The sequence below is a fragment of the Bison bison genome, unplaced genomic scaffold (assembly GCF_000754665.1).
Source record: "Bison bison bison isolate TAMUID 2011002044 unplaced genomic scaffold, Bison_UMD1.0 scf7180017864508, whole genome shotgun sequence".
Lineage (NCBI taxonomy): Eukaryota > Metazoa > Chordata > Mammalia > Artiodactyla > Bovidae > Bison > Bison bison.
The window spans coordinates 7453771-7472790 of record NW_011495064.1 but is presented as its reverse complement, the minus strand read 5'-3'; the positions used below and the strand labels follow the sequence as shown (position 1 = coordinate 7472790).

At 45.8% G+C, this 19020-nt stretch overlaps 1 protein-coding gene across 2 annotated transcripts in view; it reads right to left on the bottom strand.

Moving 5' to 3' along the window:
* Window positions 1-4410: 4410 nt before the first annotated feature.
* IL1R2 (interleukin 1 receptor, type II) overlaps window positions 4411-19020 on the bottom strand; it is a 39335-nt gene continuing 24725 nt past the window's right edge. For both annotated transcript variants that reach the window (XM_010829657.1, XM_010829656.1), the window contains exons 5-9: window positions 17125-17296; window positions 14100-14162; window positions 10294-10429; window positions 8606-8748; window positions 4411-5233 (exon numbers count right to left, since the gene is read on the bottom strand). In XM_010829657.1, coding sequence (XP_010827959.1) covers window positions 5052-5233; window positions 8606-8748; window positions 10294-10429; window positions 14100-14162; window positions 17125-17296 — 696 coding nt within the window. In that variant the 3' untranslated portion in view covers window positions 4411-5051. The remainder of the gene's footprint in view (window positions 5234-8605; window positions 8749-10293; window positions 10430-14099; window positions 14163-17124; window positions 17297-19020) is intronic.

The window sequence follows — 19020 nt, the reverse complement described above, 5'->3', positions numbered from 1 at the left end:
CAGCCCCATGGACTGAAGCCCACCAGGCTCCTCTGTCCAAAGGATTTTTCAGGCAAGAATATGGAGTGGGTTGCCATTTCCTCCTCCAGGGGATCTTCCCAACCCAGGGATCAAACCCACATCTCCTAAATCTCCTACACGGGGAGGCGGGTTCTTTGCCACTAAGGCCTCCTGGGAAGCCCAGGTGTCCCACTTACCCCTGGATATGATCATAAATCAGTGCCCCAGACTCCCCGAGTGTCTCCCACTTTCTCTGACAACGTGACCCAGACTTCAAATCTTCAGAGAGGAGAGGAAATGCGTAAGGGAGCTGTCAGGTAGAGTCTGGTAGTGGTGGCTCTCCTGGCTGCAGGCTGCTCCTTTTCTGGGTCATGGCTGAAGCCGCCCAGATCTGAAGGTGGGGTGAAGAGCCCGCAAGGAGGGGCCCCAGGAGGAAAGCAGGATGAATGCCACGTGGCCCCTGAGCTGAAGACCCAGCAAAGGAGAAACATCTGGAGCAGCCATTCACAAGGCTCTCTCCTATCCACCATCTCCAACCTCACTTTCCACTCCTTCATGTGAAAGTTCCTGATGGATGCAAAAGACCTCTGCCTGCTCCATCTCACGTCTCTCTCTTCACCAGCTTTGAAAACAGGCAAAGAAGGGGAGAGATGATAGTAACAGGGAATCTAAAATGAAGGGTCAAAACTGCCCATCATCTCTTGTCTAAACCAGCCATCTGCAAACCTTTTCTGTAAAGGGCCAGAGGGTAAATTCTCCAGCCAGAACTCCACTACTCAGCCCCACCTTCAAAGAGCCAGGGTAGCCGTGGACGGTCCATCCACAGACAGGCCTTCCTGTGTCCTGATAAAACTGAATTTATAGAAACAGAGGCCATGTTGGATTTGGCCAGAAAACTCATCTGCTGACCTTTGGTCTAAACATTTACTTCTAGATGTTTAGAAGTAATGGTTCTAAGTAAATGGTCTAAATATTTACTTCTGTCTATTCCTAGGTGTTTTTGTTTTTGTTTTTGTTTTTGCCTTGCCACTCAGCTTGTAGGATCTTAGTTTCCCCAACCAGAGGTGAAACCCGACCTCCACAGCAATGAAAGCCCTGGAGTCCTAACCACTGGACTGCCAGGGAATTCCCACTATGGTTTTTGATTATTAAAGAGCCAAAGACTCAAAAAATAATAATAATAAATAAACAAAAAGAGCAAAAGACTCTATTAAAGACTCCAGGGTCAGGCCTGTTACTATCCCCATTTTTCAGATAAGAAGACTGACCTACCATGAGATGAAAGGGCTCGTGCAGGATCACGAAGGCAGCTTGACGTGAACCTAAGAAACATGTGTTCAAAGTCTCTGGGTTTTGTTTTTCTCCTTGTCTCAATGCAAACAAATTTTAACATCACTGCAACCATTTAAACTGCATGGGCCCAGGACGCAAGAGTGGCTCCTCTCTTGCTCTCTGTGCGTCCCACACGTGAATCATATGGACTTCCCCTATGCCCACTCACACGAGAGTGCTCTCCCTCTGCTCCAGGCCCAAGACTGTTCTGATCCTTAGGCCAGAAGGGCTCCACCTGCTAGCTTATTAAGGGGAAATGTCTTTAACCTGAGGGCCTGTGAGGTCAGGCCTGAAGCTGGTTTCTCGGGTAACCAATAAGCCAATCTGCATCAGTTCCCTTTAGAACCGGTAGCTTCCTGCTCTTCCCTGGTAGCTCAGCTTAAGGAATCTGCCTGCAATGCAGGAGACTCAGGTTCAACCCCCAGGTTGGAAAGATCCCCTGAGAAGGAAATGGCAACCCACTCCAGTATTCTTGCCTGGGAAATCCCATGGACAGAGGAGCCTGGTGGGCTGCAGTCCATGGGGTGGCCAAGAGTCGGACACGACTGAGCAACTAACACTTCCTGCTCCCCCAGGAGCGAAGACTGCCACCCTGTGCTGCTAGCCAGCCATGGTGGGCGGTGGCTCCAGGCCACTTGGCCCCATCCAACAAGCCACTCACGTCTCTGCCACCGTTTCCAAGCTTTCTTGGGCAATTACAAGGCTTGCAGACCTGTGGGGTGCAGTCCAATTGTATAAGACAACTTCTGTTTTGCATACAAACTTACTTTAATATTATAAATATCCTGGTCTCAGAATCTTGATAATTATCACTTATTACTGAGGCATAATGTTTCATCATCAGGGTGGTAAGTTTCACTGAATGCTATCTCCTATTTTACTGAATCAGGTCCTAAGTTCCCAGGAATAGCAGTACTGGGCATCTCTATGGTCCTCATAGTGGGGTACCGCAGAGGGGAAACTTGTGGCATTTGCCAATTTCTGTGATGTAAATTCTCCTACCAGAGTTGGTTTTAAGCTACAGATGACATCACTGAACAGAGTAGAGAGGAGATGACACACTGGCTCTTTAAGAAGGTGCAAGCTGGTCCCAGGTGGTGCAGTGGTAAAGAACCTGCCTGCCAACAGGACATGCGGGAGACTCTGTTTCGATCCCTGGGTCAGGAAGATCCCTTGGGGTAGGAAGTGGCAACCCACTCCAGTAATCTTGCCTGGAAAATTCCACAGATGGAGGAGCCTGGAGGGCTACAGTCCACGGGGTCGCAAAGAGTCAGATGCGACTGAACCCACACGCACAGGACTGGAAGCTGGTCCCAGCACCCCACTGGCATCGCGGGTATACCTTGTCACCTCCCAGTGCCAATGTATACACGGTATCACAGGGTGTGAGGGTGACTGTTTTGTAATGATCTTGGTATCACCTTTTAACACTGGATAGTAGAGGATGAGATGGTTGCATGGCATCACCAGCTCAATGGACATGAGTTTGAGCAAACTCCAGGAGATGCTGAAGGACAGGGAAGCCTGGTGTGCTGCAGTCCATGGGGTCACAAAGAGTTAGACAGGACTTAGCAACTGAACGACAGCAAAAGTATGTGAGTGCTTCTTTAATTCATCTCTGATTATTATGGAAACCACAGTTCCTCGGTGCTTGTTTCCTCTGCAATTCTTTACTCATGTTCTTTCATCTGTTCAGTTCTGACACCTTTCTTAAAACCTTGAATCCCTCTGAAAATTATAGTTATTAATGCCTTGATCTTGCTTGATGCAGTTTCTTTGACATTTTGCTTTTATTGTTCTATTATGCAGAAATGGTAACATAATGAATCCTGTCCATCTATTGCTATAAAGAGAATTCATCCTATTTTCTTCTATTCTACAAATAATTATTAAATGCCCAGTGAACAGCAGGCTTGATTCTAGGTACTGGGAGTATAGTTGAGACCAAAATAATATCTCTGCCCTCAAGGATCTCCCATGCTGGTGGGGAAAACAGACATAAAATAAACAAGCAAATATAAAACGGAAGGTCTGGTGTGGGTAAGAGCAAAAATGACACAAAGCACAGCTGGTGGGGGGACACAGAAGGATGGAAGTAGAGGGGCTCTTGTTTAACTTATACGCAGAGGACATCATGGGAAACGTTGGGCTGGAAGAAGCACAAGCTGGAATCAAGATTGCCGGGAGAAATATCAATAACCTCAGATATGCAGATGACACCACCCTTATGGCAGAAAGTGAAGAGGAACTAAAAAGCCTCTTGAAGAAAGTGAAAGAGGAGAGTGAAAAAGTTGGCTTAAAGCTCAACATTCAGAAAATGAAGATCATGGCATCCAGTCCCATCACTTCATGGGAAATAGATGGGGAAACAGTGGAAACAGTGTCAGACTTTATTTTGGGGGGCTCCAAAATCACTGCAGATGGTGACTGCAGCCATGAAATTAAAAGACGCTTACTCCTTGGAAAGAAAGTTATGACCAACCTAGATAGCATATTCAAAAGCAGAGACATTACTTTGCCAACAAAAGTCCATCTAGTCAAGGCTATTGTTTTTCCTGTGGTCATGTGTGGATGTGAGAATTGGACTGTGAAGAAAGCTGAGCGCCAAAGAATTGATGCTTTTGAACTGTGGTGTTGGAGAAGACTCTTGAGAGTCCCTTGGACTGCAAGGAGATCCAGCCAGTCCATCCTAAAGGAGATCAGTCCTGAGTGTTCTTTGGAAGGACTGATGTTAAAGCTGAAAGTCCAATACTTTGGCCACCTCATGCAAAGAGTTGACTCATTGGAAAAGTCTCTGCTGCTGGGAGGGATTGGGGGCAGGAGGAGAAGGGGACAACAGAGGATGAGTGGCTGGATCGCATCACAGACTCGATAGACGTGAGTCTGAGTGAACTCCGGGAGTTGGTGATGGACAGGGAGGCCTGGCGTGCTGGGATTCATGGGGTTGCAAAGAGTTGGACACGACTGAGCTACTGAACTGAACTGAACTATAAGGGCCTTTGGGAAGATCACATTTGAACAAAGACTTGAATAGGTAAAGGAGTGAGTCATGCCAATTTCTCTGCAATTTGATTTTTTAATTTAACTCATTAACTTAGCAGGAATTTATTTTTGGTATATTATATAAAAGAGGCTGTGATTTTTTTCCCCACAATGTGTATAAACCATCTCAACACTCTTCCTCTTTATTTTCAGAAGTTTAATTATGAAAGCTGAATCCATTTCTCCATTTACTGGTACGTTACGTATTTTTCAGACCATCTATTTGAAATTACCATTTTCTGGACCGTCCTTTTAAAAAGCATTTACCAGTTCTTGAGGATTCTTCCTCTTTAGTATTTCTAAATCATCCTTTCCAGTTTCGAGATAAAATCCCACCCTTCCAAAAGGAAAACCACGCCTTCACTATTTTAGTATCTAGAACGTCTGCCATAGAACATAGTCGACATAGAACTTTTAACACACTGTTATGAAATGAATAAATGAATTTCAAAACTCATTTTGATGTTTTCAACTCTTATTCAAAGAGCGCCTCACACCCACCCACACGCACCCTGGTTCCCGTGATCTGGTTTCACAGTAAACATTACGTGGACATTTCAGTCTTTCACTACAAACCCACTATACACACAGTAGCTTTGGTAAATAACTGAGGAAAAGAACAGCATCCTTCACAAAGCTGAGCCGCTCCCGTTGGAAAGGACATGGTTTGATTTGAACTATTTTATTTCCTTTATTTTACTCGGATAGGATTGCGAGTCTGGATGGCCAGTCTTTAACTCCATCAAACCATAGGCTTTTCCAGTTCTGCGCTTATACCGTCTGTGCATCCATATGCCCCCCAGAACCAAGACGATGAGGGACAGCGGGGCAAGCATGATCTCCCAGGAGAACGTGGCGGCTGTAGGAAGAACAGAGACACATGAGCTGTGAACAAGCTCCTGCGGCCAAATGGGACACTGCCGTGCACTCTACAGAGAAGGACGCCCGGATCAAGAGTACTGAGAATGATATTGACGGCATTATGGAAACAAGGAAGGTAAACAGGAATTTCCTGGCAATCCAGTGGTTCACTAGAAAAGCCCCAGAAGCTGGGCGAGACTGAAGGCAAAAGGAGAAGGGGATGGCAGACGATGAGTTGGTTGGATGGCATCACCGACTCAATGGACATGAGTTTGAGCAAACTCTGGGAGACGGTGAGGACAGGGAAGCCTGGCGTACTGCAGTCCGTGAGGTCACAAAGAGTCAGACATAGTGACTGAACAACCAGTTCAGTCCAACTCCAAGCTTCCAGTGTAGGGGGCATGGGTTTGATCGCTGGTTGGGGAAGATCCCATGTGCCCCACAGTGGGTAAAGAAATAAATAACAACAACAACAAAGTCAGGTAGAACAAATATCCAGCAGAGAGAAGCAGTGTGGATTTCGGCGGGGGTGGGGCATGTGTCAAGGTCTAATTTTGTTCCACCTGCTGGACTGTATGCAGTAAGGGGTCTATCGAGGTCTTTGCTGGCTAACTGTGATGTGGCCAGGGTATAATATGTCCTTTTCCAGGGAGCCTGGGTGTCAGGAAGAGTCAGTAAAGTAACAAAGGAAAAGAAAAATCTGGGATAAAGGAGCTTTAGGTGTCAAGATTATTGCCTGGATCCAGCTGTTTTTAATTCTGTTCCTTTGCAGCTCTGTGTTATGAAAATATAGGAAGCAAGTGTTGATTAAAAGTTAACAAGTGCTGCAGGAGAGGGATAAATTGGGAGGTTGGAATTGGCATATACACACTATATAGAATAGATTACTAACAAGGACGTGCTGTATGGCACAGGGAACTCTCCCCAGTACTCTGCAATAACCCATACGGGAAAAGCATCCAGAAAAGAATAGATACGTGTGTATGTATAACTGAATCACTGAGCTGTACACCTGAAAGTAATACAACATCATAAACCACCTATACTCCAAAATATAATAAAAATTAAATTTTAGAAAGTTAACAAGTATATTTTAACACTTTAAAATGGTGACTGTTGTGGTATGTGAATAATATCTCAATAAAATAAATATAAAAGCACAAAAAAGAGTAAAGATGGAATTAGAGAAGGTATAGTTCAGATGTAGAGAACAAATGTATGGATACCAAGAGAGAACAATAGAGGTGGGGGATGAACTGGGAAGTTGGGATTGACATATATACACGATTGACACTGTATAAAACATGATTAATAAGAATCTACTGTATAGCACAGGAAACTCTACTCAGTGCTCCGTGGTGACCTAAAAGGGAAGAAAATCCAAAAAAGGAGGAGATAAATGTAAACATATAGCTGATTCACTTTGCTGTACAGCAGAAATTAATACACGGTAAAGCAACTATGCTCCAATAAAAATTGATGAAAAGGTTCATAAGTATATTACTTGTTAGATTCACAAAAGAGGCTCTGATTATTGATCACACATGGATGAGGAGGCCAGAATTCTACATTTCTGAGATACTATTTATCCTACTCTGCCGATTTTCGGGAAAAAACACATTCTCAGGCAATTTCTCCAGATGATTCTTGCATCTTAAAATTCCACAAACCGAGTGAAGCTTTCGTTTTTGGAGCCACTATTGGGAGGCACCTCTGAGCCCTGGTGGAAGCTTTCAGCTGTGAGCTCTGTGGTCAGTCAGGCTTTGGCCTCCCCCCGAAAGAATTTCACTGGGTAGGTCTGGGGGTGAACCCAGGATTCTGCATTGTCAACCAGTGGCTCAAGCAGGGCATGCTGGTGTGTACAGAGAATGGTTGCAGAGAAGTTACACTGTGTGGTCATTCCTGCCCTAAGGCTTATCCAGATCCTCAACTGTCCATTAAAAGCTTTCCTGATGTTTCAAGTTAAGGAATTCAGTGCTTTTCTCTGTATGGGAAGATGCAAGAGTCTGGGCTAACTAAAACCATCCTTTCCTATACATCTCAGCTTTCTGGGGCCAGTATCTGGTGGTTTTTCACATCCTCCCCCCACCCACCCCCAGCTCCTCCATGGTCACTGTAGGAAGTGGGTGCAGCCTGGTGGGGGCCTGGATCATAGGTATTGTTCTTTCTGGGTGCCCTCCAGAAATAACTCTCAACTTAAAAAAAACTTGTCCGCAGCTGCCTCCTCTGCAAACACCCAAATGTAGGGGGCTTGTGTTTACTGATTGTGATGAAGTCAGGGTAAGGTCCCCAGTGGGAATCACTTTGTCTCTTCCCTTCTTGTCCTTCGAGCAGCTGACAGACTACATCACTTACACCTCCCTTTTCTGCTCAGCACTCAAACACTGAGAAGAAATCGATCTTTCAAAGTGATTTTTTTTAATTTTGAAAGTTGCTCAGTTGTGTCCGACTCTTTGCAACCCCATGGACTATAACAGTCCATGGAATTCTCCAGGCCAGAATACTGGAATGGGTAGCCTTTCCCTTCTCCAGGGGATCTTCCCAACCCAGGGATCAAACCCAGGTCTCCCACATTCCAGGAGGATTCTTTACCAGCTGAGCCACGTCAAAAGGATAATCAGGTTTTTCTTTCCTCCTTGTTTCAATGTTCTTCCATGAGCAGTGAGTTGATCTAGCTACAGTCTTGCACTTTATTTCCTAATGTTGTTGTTTAGTCACTCAGTTTTGTCCAATTCCTTGTGACCCCATGGACTATAGCCCGCCAGGCTCCTCTGTCCATGGGATTTTCCAGGCAAGAATAGTGGAGTGGGTTGCCATTCCCTTCTCCAGGGGATCTGCCCAACCCAGGGATCAAACCCCTTTCTCCTGCATCACAGGCAGATTCTTTACCACTAAGCAACCAGAGAAGCCCTATTTCCTGGTGACTGATGGCTTTAACCCTAAACCCACTTGAGCTCTGGGTACCTCCCAATCCCCAGTCCTGGGAGGATGAAGTTTCTCAACCTCAGGATGAAAAACCTCCTACCCGCCTCGAGGGGTCAGGGAAGCACACTGGCCCTGTTGATCCGGCAGAACCACAGGAAACACAGGGTTTGGTTTTGTTTTTTAACCTATCACAGAACCATTTTGTCTTTTTTCCAAAAAATCAGCTTCCTCTTTAAATTTTCCTTTGAGTATAATCTCCCAAAGCCAGCCTCCACCCTACCAAAAACATTCACAAATACGGAGAGATGTGTTTTCTGAGCTCCACTAACAGAAAACTCACAGATTCACCTAAGTAACCACCTGATGAACCAGGACCTTTGTTTCACATCCACAGAGCACCCAACACTTGTCTTTCCCTTTCATGACCCGCCCCCGAAATCCATACCTTCTTTGACCGTGGTACGAAGCGTCTGGGAACTCATCGTATTACGGACAACACATTTAAAATCCGTGTGCAAATCCTCTCTTCTGACAGGATCAAAAATCAGTGGCACTTCAATGTAGTTCTCATTGTTTTCTGAGTATGCCCTGAGTGAGAAAACAGTTCAACATCCGCTGTCAAAGGCCGGCTTGTCTTCTCAATGCAGACACCTACACATCCTCAGAGCTCCGCTGGACTTAAACTGATGGCACGATTTACCAAGTTAGGGCGACTTGCCATTACAGTTGTTATTTACTTGGGAGATTTTCTAAGCCTATTCCTGAAGATAAGAGTAACTCTCAAGATGCTGGTAGCTGTGATAGGATGCTTGTGACAATGCGAACTTACAGAAGCCAGCTTCTTTGGATAAACAGGTCGGGGGGCTCACTTTTTAAGGCTCTTGATGAACAATGAACCATTGGTGGGAACAGAAATGTCTAGTCTGGGGAAATTGGACTGCATGACCAGCCAATCATTTGCATATTGAAGGGAGGGAGGGAGTTTCCAGGAATCCATCCTCCTCTGCGTCTGTTCTCATCACCATTCACTGCCAGCTCTCTGGAAGTTCAAGTTCAGAACCAAGGGCAGCAGACGTGGGGGAGGGCTCTAGTCAACATCACTGCCATTTGTAATGTTACAGGAATCCAAAGATGCCTCACATTATTTATTAGTACAAATAAAAATATCATGGCTGTGGGTCCACTAGGACTATTTTCTTTTTTCATCTATGGGGGAAAAAATAGGCTCCTTTAAGTAAATGGATAGTATGAGCAAGCTGGCATGTGGCATGTGAGTCCTGCCCAAACTTCTTGCAATGAGGATCCACAAGCAAAAGGTTGTGCTAACCACACCTAATTTCTATCCACTAAACTGCATCTAGAAAGGTCATGTTGGATAGATCTTTCCAAAAAGACAAGAATTTGGCAGGCAAAAATTCAGGCAAATTCAGAGTACTGACACTACAATTTAAAAATCCTTTATAAAAAATAAATAAAATTTAAAAATAAATTAAAATCCTTTATAATTTGGAATATGGAAGGGTCTGCCTTCCTCACACAAAAAATGGTTCCCATTTACAAGGCGTGACTGTTCCGCGTTCAGAGGGAGAAAACGTTTTCCAGAGAAGAAGGCTTATGAGAACAGAGTTCTCGCTTTCTTTCATAGCATCCTCCCTTAGAGACCGTGGTAGCTCAGGGTTTCCTGAGAAATAGACGGGGCTCAGATCCAGCTGCTACATCTCAGGGTCTCTTTAAGGGCTCTGAAAATGTTGGACTCCTAGGTTGCAAAGTCAGGAATGGACACATGTTAGCTCAAAGTATTTGAAAACTGCAACACTCGAGAGAAAAAGGTTTAATTAAACAACTAGAAGAGGCAACACCAACCAAGTATTAGGCTGCTACTCAACTCATAGCATTACAAGCCTTGATTCTCAAGAGCAGTTGGTGATTCTTAGCAAAGCTCAATGTCAAACATGCTAAAAATCCAACAGATTAGAATTTAAAATATATATATATAGGTTTGTACTGTGGTGTGTGTGTGTACGTCATATAGGATGGGTTGGCTAGGACACCGTCTGTACAAGGAAGTGACGTCTGCGGAGGGTCACAAACAGCTGCGCCCAGGGGACAAGGAAGATCCGCCCCATCACTTACTGGCGCTCGCCCTCGGTCACGCGGCCCCCATGGTAGGCATCCTCTATGAAGGTGTTGTTGGCTGTCCACCACAGCAGAGTGGTTGTGTGTATGCCGGCTCCCAGAAACACCTTACATGGGATTGTCAGCCTGGACCCTGTGACAGCAAGACAGCGCATCAGACGTCAGAACCCAGCTGGCGGACAGGGGTCACGTGTCATGCGGAGTGAATAAGTCAGACAGAGAAGGAGAAATATTATATGACATCCCTTATATGTGGATGAGCAGTGGGCCTTTCACTTCTCAGACACCCTCAACACACTATTATTTTTTCTTAGAAGGAATGTTAGTTCCCTTAAGCTTTCACCTTGAGCGTCAGTATTTACTAAGCATCTCCAGCTCCTTCCTCGTGGCAGATGGAAAGCCAGAAGCAAACAGCTTCCCAAGGCCACTGGGCTCCTACAGAGCATTCTGAAGTCTCAGGCCACCTTCCTCCACAGTTCATTCTCGCTGCCTCCAAAAATCCGGGTGTGTGTGTGCATTCTCTTTGCCCACTGCTGGTCCCGGCTCTCCTGTTTGCCCAGGGCGCTCTCCACCCAGGTCGTGCTCATCTGGGATTAACCCCTTCAAAGGTCACTGTGTTCTACATGCATGGTCCAAGAGGATGCACGCACCTCAGTGTTCACTGCAGCACCATTTACAACAGCCAGGACATGGAAGCAACCTAACTGTCCACAGAGGAATGGATAAAGAAGATGTGGTATATATATACAAGGGAATATTGTGTGTGTGTGAGTCGCTCAGTCGTGTCTGACTCTTTGCGACCCTACGGACTGTAGTTCGCCAGGCTCCTCTGTTCATGGGACTCTCTAGGCAAGAATACTAGAGTGGGTTTCCATTCCCTTCTCCAGGTTAATCTTCCTGACCCAGGGATTGAATCTGCACTGCAGGCAGATTCTTTACCATCCGAGCCACCAAGGAAGCCCAAAGATGTGGCACATATATACAATGGACTATCACTAAGCCATAGAAAAGAACAAAATAACGCCATTTGCAGCAACATGGATAGACGTGGAGATTGTCATGCGGAGTGAAGTGAGTCAGACAGAGAAGGAGGAATATTACATGACATCCCTTATATGTGGAGTGTAAAAAGAAATTATACAAATGAACTTACAAAACACAAACAGGCTCACAGACTTAGAGACTGAACTTACGGTTGCCTGCAGGGAAGAAGCGGGGGAAGGGACAGTTAAGGAGTTTGGGATGAACAAGTACACACTGCGATATTTAAAATGGATCAAACAAGGACCTACTGCACAGCACAGGGAACTCTGCTCAATGTCATGTGGCAGCCTGGGGGGGAGGGGAGTTTGGGGGAGAATGGACACATGTATGTGTGTGGCTGAGTCCCTTTGCTGTTCACCTGAAACCATCACAACATTGTTAATTGGCTATACCCCAATACAAAATCAAAACTTCTTTCAAAAGAAAAAGCCACTACGTTTTACATGAAGGGTGCCTTCTACAGTTGTGTGATGTGATGGTCCTGAGTCCCTTGCCTCAATCACTCTAAGTTTTTTTTTTTTTAGTCACCAAAGTGGGGAACAAAAGAAGAAATCCTTCCCATGCGTATCGTCCTCGAGTGATGGGCCTCCCTGGGGCATGGCCTTTAGCCCCCCTGGCCCCACTTCAGGCTCAGAAAGCCTGCTTTTGTTCTTCCTGCACACCCCTCTGACCTTAAAAGATTCCTCAGGCAGCAGCAGCCCATTCAATCTGGCCACAAGTGACTCTGCCAGACACATCCATGTGTGCAAAGCAACGGGGTGGGAGGTAAAGTTTTGTGGGCTGGGGAACATGGAGGAGCCAGGGTCAGCACTGACCTGGGTCCCCACCTCCCCAGGCTTCCAGAAAGCTCTTCTGAGACCCAAGATAGCTGAGGCTTCCAGAGCTGCAACTCAGGTGTCAGGCCACAACCCCAGCATCTGCAAGAGCCCCCCTAGGCTCCGTGGTCACCAATTAAAGTTTAAAATATAAATGCTAGTTGCTCAGTTGTGTCCGACTCTGCAACCCCACAGACTGTAGCCCACCAGGCTCTTCCATGCCTGGGCTTCTCCAGGCAAGAACACTGAAGAATACTGTTTGAACCACCAGGGAAGCCTCAAGAATACTGGAGTGGGCAGTCATTCCCTTCTCCAGGGCATCTTCCCAATCCAGGGATCAAACCCAGGTCTCCTGCATTGCAGGCAGATTCTTTACCATCTGAGCCACCAGGAAAGCCCTTAAAATATAAGCCTAAGACCAAACAGAAGAGATAGGTAGGTAGGTAGATAGATGAATGGATGGATGGATGGATAGATAAATGATTGATGGATCAATAGACATGTGATTGATAGATGGATAGATAGACAGAACTCTGCAGCCAGGGTTTAATAAATGAGCATAAGACCTAAAAAATGATTATATAAAAACAAACACACACAAAAGGTGCAGGCCTCACAGACACACAGGCCTGAGTCTGAACCCCAGCCAGACTCAACTGAGACTTTTTGACAGACGCTGAGCCAATGACCCCCACCACCCTCACCCCAGGCATCTTTTCTTCTGGAAAATGGGAGAAATAAGACCATCCCACAGGGTTGATGCTGGCATTGAAAGACATCTTATTAGACTTCACAGTGTTTGATAAGAAAGTGTGTGCTGCTGTTTATAATAGCCAGGATATGGAAGCAACCTAGATGCCCATCAGCAGATGAATGGATAAGAAAGCTGAGGTACATGTACACAATGGAGTATTACTCAGCCATTAAAAACAATACATTTGAATCCGTTCTAATGAGATGGATGAAACTGGAACCTATTATACAGAGTGAAGTAAGCCAGAAAGAAAAACACCAATACAGTATACCAACACATATATATGGAATTTAGAAAGATGGTAACAATAACCCTGTGTACGAGACAGCAAAAGAGACACTGATGTATAGATCAGTCTTATGGACTCTGTGGGAGAGGGAGAAGGTGGGGAGATTTGGGAGAATGGCATTGAAACATGTATAATATCATGTATGAAACGAGTCGCCAGTCCAGGTTCGATGCACGATACTGGATGCTTGGGGCTGGTGCACTGGGACGACCCAGAGGGAGGGTATGGGGAGGGAGGAGGGAGGAGGGTTCAGGATGGGGAACACAGGTATACCTGTGGCGGATTCATTTTGATATTTGGCAAAACTAATACAATATTGTAAAGTTTAAAAATAAAATTAAATTAAAAAAAAAAAAAGAAAAGTAGTGTGCTGGCCGGAACAGTGAAAGGGTGAAAAACGAAAACCTCTGACAAGCATTACCTCTCTTGACCCACTGACCTGATAGGAAGCGACAAGAAACTGTCTCCAGGGAGCCAGCAGGGCAGTCTGAGCCTTGGGTGTAATGCTAGCATTAGCCACATGTTGGTGAAGTGAATTATTAATATTTTAAATACACCTCAGTTGCTGCCTGGGACATCATGCCATCAATTATTTCTTTCATGTAGTTAACAATGGCCAATAAATGTTCTGATTTTTTACATTGAGTGTTTTTGTTGGTAGAGTTTTCAAGAAGTTAAATATGCCTGCTTCTCAACAATGTCATTTCTATGAACATTTGACAAAGAGAAATGTTCGCTCACACTTGTTAATTCGCACTGGGGTAACAACATTGTTATTTCTTGCAGGGAGGGTCTCCACCTGAGACATGCATCCCCTAGGGCAGGCACAGTGGGTGACACGGGGGTCCAGGGGCCCCAGGTTTGAGATTGCAGGCACCCCCATGGGTCACATGGTCCTTACCCAGTGAGGCTGAGATGGTCTGGTGGGGAGAGATGATCACAGGAATAGTCTCCTCGTCTCTTTCTGAGAAAGACAGGAGGAAAGGAGATTCAATGAGGAAGCACTTCATTGCGAGCTGAGGGTCAGGGTCTATTGTTTAGCTAATTAGCTAAATTCTCTTTTGCAGCAGAGCCAGACATTGTGAGTCTCGGCTTTTGTCTGGCAAAGGAAACCGGCTAGCCACAAAATTGAGGCTCTTTGGCCAACGCTTTTCCCAGAAGAGAGATTACTGGAAGAAGCCCCAGTTATACACACATTCCTCTCGCAGATGTTCTATGCTCTGCGATAACAATTAACCATTCCACTCCCCAGCTTCCTGAATGAACCCTTAACAGGAATGTTCTCGATGTCCACGGGACGGGTGTTACTTCAAAGGCTCCTCACCCTAAAGTAGCCCCCTCCACCCCTGCCACTAGAGTCCTGGAGTCACTTCTGAAAAATAAAAAAGGCACAGGACATCCAGAACCACCTGTTCGTGATGCTAACCCCACGTGTGTGTGTGCTAAGTCGCTTCAGTTGTGTCAGACTTTGTGCGACTCTATGGACTGTAGCCCACCAGGTTCCTCTGTCCATGGAATTTTCCAGGCAAGAATACATGCCCTCCTCCAGGGGCTCTTCCTGACCCTGGGATCCCACCTGAGACTCCTGCATTGGCAGGTGGGTGCCGCTGGGAATGGCCACCTGGGAAGCCTGTTAACCCCACACTGAGAGAGAAACGGGGTAGCCCAGCTTGGCCACCTGCTTGTAATTGAGGAAATCGACTCTCTGTGGAGGAATCAGAGCCCAGCTCCCCAAGAGGCAGTTCTCCCTGCAGCTTGAAGAAACTGGGCATCTAAACTGGGGCAGAAAGGACAGCGAAGGGTGGATGAAGGGCTGCCCATGTCCACCACGGCCCTATCCTCGCGTCTTCCACTAAAGAGCATCTGAAACCCTAGTGGGATAAGCTTTAGGCAGCATCCCCGGCGAGCCCAGAGAGCAGCCGGCTTCTCCACTGTGACCGAGATCACGACCAGGAGCCTGCGCCTCCCTCCAAGATCACAGGGCTGCTTCAGGGAGGCAGATAGGGGAGAAAGATGCCCCAAGGACGAGATACATCCCTGGGTCGAAACTCCAGGGCATGTCAGGATCACCTGGGAGCTTATTAAACATGGGTTGCTCATTGTTTCTTATTCAGTACGTCTGGGAGGAGGCCTGAGAGTCTGCGTGTCTGATGAGTACCCAAGTGATGCCGCAGCTGGCGGAGGACCACCCTAGAAAACGGCTGAGACATAGTGTGGTCGGGACACAGGATAATAGGTAGGTTGGCGCCCCCTCGTGTTCCTGTGCTGTATCACATGAACAGGATAACGGTGGAGGGGGGCGGGATTCTAGGGGATCCCCTCTGCGGGGGAGCAAGGGGCTGATGCGATTGAATCCTCACCAGACACAGAGATTTCCATTCATGGAAGACTCGATTTCCCCTGTAATAAGACTGGATCTCTGTATTCTCTGGGAGAAGAAAATCTTTTCCCTTCATAGACTAATTATATGCCTGAACATAGTTTCAAAGCTCTCTGAAATGTCCGTGTGTGTGTGTGTGTGTGTGTGTGTGTGTGCTCACTTGCTCAGTCATGCCCACCTCTTTGCAACCCCATGGACTGTAGCCCACCAGGCTCATCTGTCCATGGGATTCTCCAGGCAAGAACACTGTAGTGAGTTGCCCGTCCCTCCTCCAAGGGATCTTCCCGACCCAGGGATGGAACCCTCATCACGTATATCTCCTGCATTGGCAGGCGGATTCTTTACCACTAGTGCCACCTGGGAAGCCCTGAAAAGACCCCGACTGTGTAGTTATTCAGCGTATAAAATTAAGAGAAGCACCACACTGTCCAGAGCAGGGGCCAGGACTTCACCGCTCGTGTGCCTCTGCACCAAGCTTGATGCCCAGCACGTAGGAGGCGTGGAAGAAACAGTGAACAAACTTGACTTGCTAATTGGTGCTGTTCACACATCATTTTCAGGTAGAACTCATGTAAACCAATGCGCACCCTTGCTATTTCAAACCCTGGTTTCAAGAGCCACGAGACACTCTTGTGTGTTAGTCGCTTAGTTTTCTCAGTCGTGCCCGACTCTTTGTGATACCCTGGGCTGTAGCCCACCAGGCTCCTCTGTCCATGGAATTCTCCAGGCAAGAATACTGGAGTGGCTTGTCGTTTCCAAATCCAGGGGATTTCCACAACCCAGGGATTGAACCTGGGTCTCCTGCACTGCAGGAAGATTGTTTACCGTCTGAGCCTTCAGGCTAGACATGCTTGGGGAAGATCAAAAAAGAGAGATTTTTTTCACCAGCTATACCAGTGTATAGACTTCTCATTGAAAACTCCAAAAAATCCTAGTATCCTAGAATTAGGAGAAGGAAATGGCAACCCACTCCAGTATTCTTGCTTGGGAAATCCCATGGACAGAGGAGCCTGGTGGGCTACAGTTCATGGGGTCACGAAGAGTCGGACACGACCCACCAAGTGATCACGCATGCACATCCTAGAATTAGACACAAAGTTGTGGCAACTGGGTTCTGATGACTGGCCCTTGAGGTGCAAGCCTTCCAAACCGACCTTGCAGAGGGACCTTCCAAGTGAACTCCTGTTTGGCTCCCTCTAGTGGTGTATATTTTAACTTCAGACTTAGAACCCTGTCACCTACCCAGGGATTCACTGTTCATAACATCACCCAGCTTTCTATCCTTCCAAGTGTCTTATAAGCCTGGTGCCAAGAGATTTGCCATATCTGTTTTCCTCTCATACCAAAGACACTCAAAGAATTCTACGTGAAATCAAACCAATTGAAATCAAAGCAATTTTCCCTCAATTAAAAATATTTCTTTAAAAAAATCAATCAAGAAATAACAACCTGGGGGTAAAAAAGAGTTCTACGTGAGCCCTAATTTTTTCCTTCCATGCTTGTTGCTGAACCAGGGTACAGAGGTTTCTTGACGGCAAGTACTCACTCTTAACTCGGAGTTTGATATTCCTGGTGATGTTGTATTGCCTGCCTTTGTGGGCATACGTCATGGCACAGGTATAGTAGCCTGCGTCCTCCATGGACACATTGTTTACGAGTAAGCGAGTTCCCCTCACATTGAGAAACTTCTGGTTGTCTTGATCCAAAGGGACAGAATCCTTAAGGGAAAATGGTTTTCAAAGTTACACTGTATCCTTGTATATGTATGGCTGAATCTCTTCATTGTCTACCTAAAGCTATCACAATATTGTTCATCGGCTATATCCCAATGCAAAATTATAAGTTTTTTTAATAAGTTAAACTATATTCTAACTGATACCTCAAAAGCTATGAACAGCATTGGTATTGTGCATCACTATTGAATTTGCAACCCAAGAATCACCTTGGTATTTACTTCGCAAATATTGTCCTTTGAGGCGTGGTTTTATCTGTATTTTGAGGAGAGGGAGTTTGTTAGCATATAAAATAAAATGGCTGGATTGAAAAGAATGAAATAATGCCAATTGCAGCAACATGGATGGGGCTAGAGATTGTCATACTGAGTGAAGTAAGTCAGAAAGAGGAGAAATATCATATGGCATTGCTTATATGGGGATTCTAAAAAGAAATGATACAAATGAACTTATTTACAAAAAAGAAATAGACTCACAGACCTAGAAAACAAACTTATAGTTGCTGGGGGGAAGGATGGGGGGAAGGATAGTTAGGGAGTTTGGGATGGACATGTGCACACAGATATATTTTAAATGGATAACCAACAAGGACCTACTATTTAACACACGGAACTGCTCAATGTCATGTGGCAGCCTGGATGGGAGAGGCGTTTAGGGGAGAGTGGATACACGTTATATATGGCTGAGTCCCTTTGCTGCCCACATGAAACTATCACAAGATTTTTGTGAACTGGCTATACCCCAATACAAAATAAAAAGTTTGTAACAAATGGCTGGGTCTGTTTAACCACAAGGTTTAAAGCACGTTTGCTTCAGCACAATGGGAAAAAAAGAAACTATCTTCTTTGAAAAAGTAGGCCATTAAAATATAGATATATTTATGGCCTAACTGCTGCCTATAGGCCCTGGGAAACATCCAGAAAGGAGTGCTGTGATGTAGTCACGGTGAATGCCCCCAAGAGTTGATGTTGCAGTAATCACATTAAGAATCATTTCTAGTTAAAGAGTCAGGAGAGATGGAGAAAATTTTGTAAGAGAAAACTGAGTGTGAGACATGAAGCCGCACTTTGGACAAAGGTACTGCAGAGCAGAGCAGGGGAAATACTTCACAAGCACAAAATGTTCTCAGGAACATCTCTTTCAAAACCATGACGATTGCAATCGGCAGATAGAACCCTGAGTCAGTTCACAGACTTATTCTGAATGAGAACATGGGCATAACTGGAAGAGTTTGTCAGCCACATGACTCATTAAGTCTAATTGAACAATATACTTAATTAAAAACAGAGATTTCATCATTCCCAACACACGTTATCAAATATGAACAAACCCAAACAGGGCTCAGATGGTAAAGAATCTGCCTGCAATGTGGGAGACCGGTTTTGATCCCTGGGTCAGGAAGATTCCCTGGAGCAGGAACTGGCAGCCCACTCCAGTATTCTTGTCTGGAGAATTCCACGGGCAGAGGAGCCTGGCGGGCTACAGTCCATGGGGTCCCAAAGAGTTGGACACGACTGAGCGACTCACACACACAGAGTGTGGGTTTCTGATTAGTGTACTTGAAATGTGAACAGTCTCTAGTGTGTTGATTAAGTTTAAAAAGTTAAAACAGGGCAGAGCCACATGGTTCTTCCAGGGTCTACAAGTCTCCAGGGTTCCCTGTGTGCCAGGGATGTGCGTGTTCTGGCCTCCACGATCAGAGGTCAGAC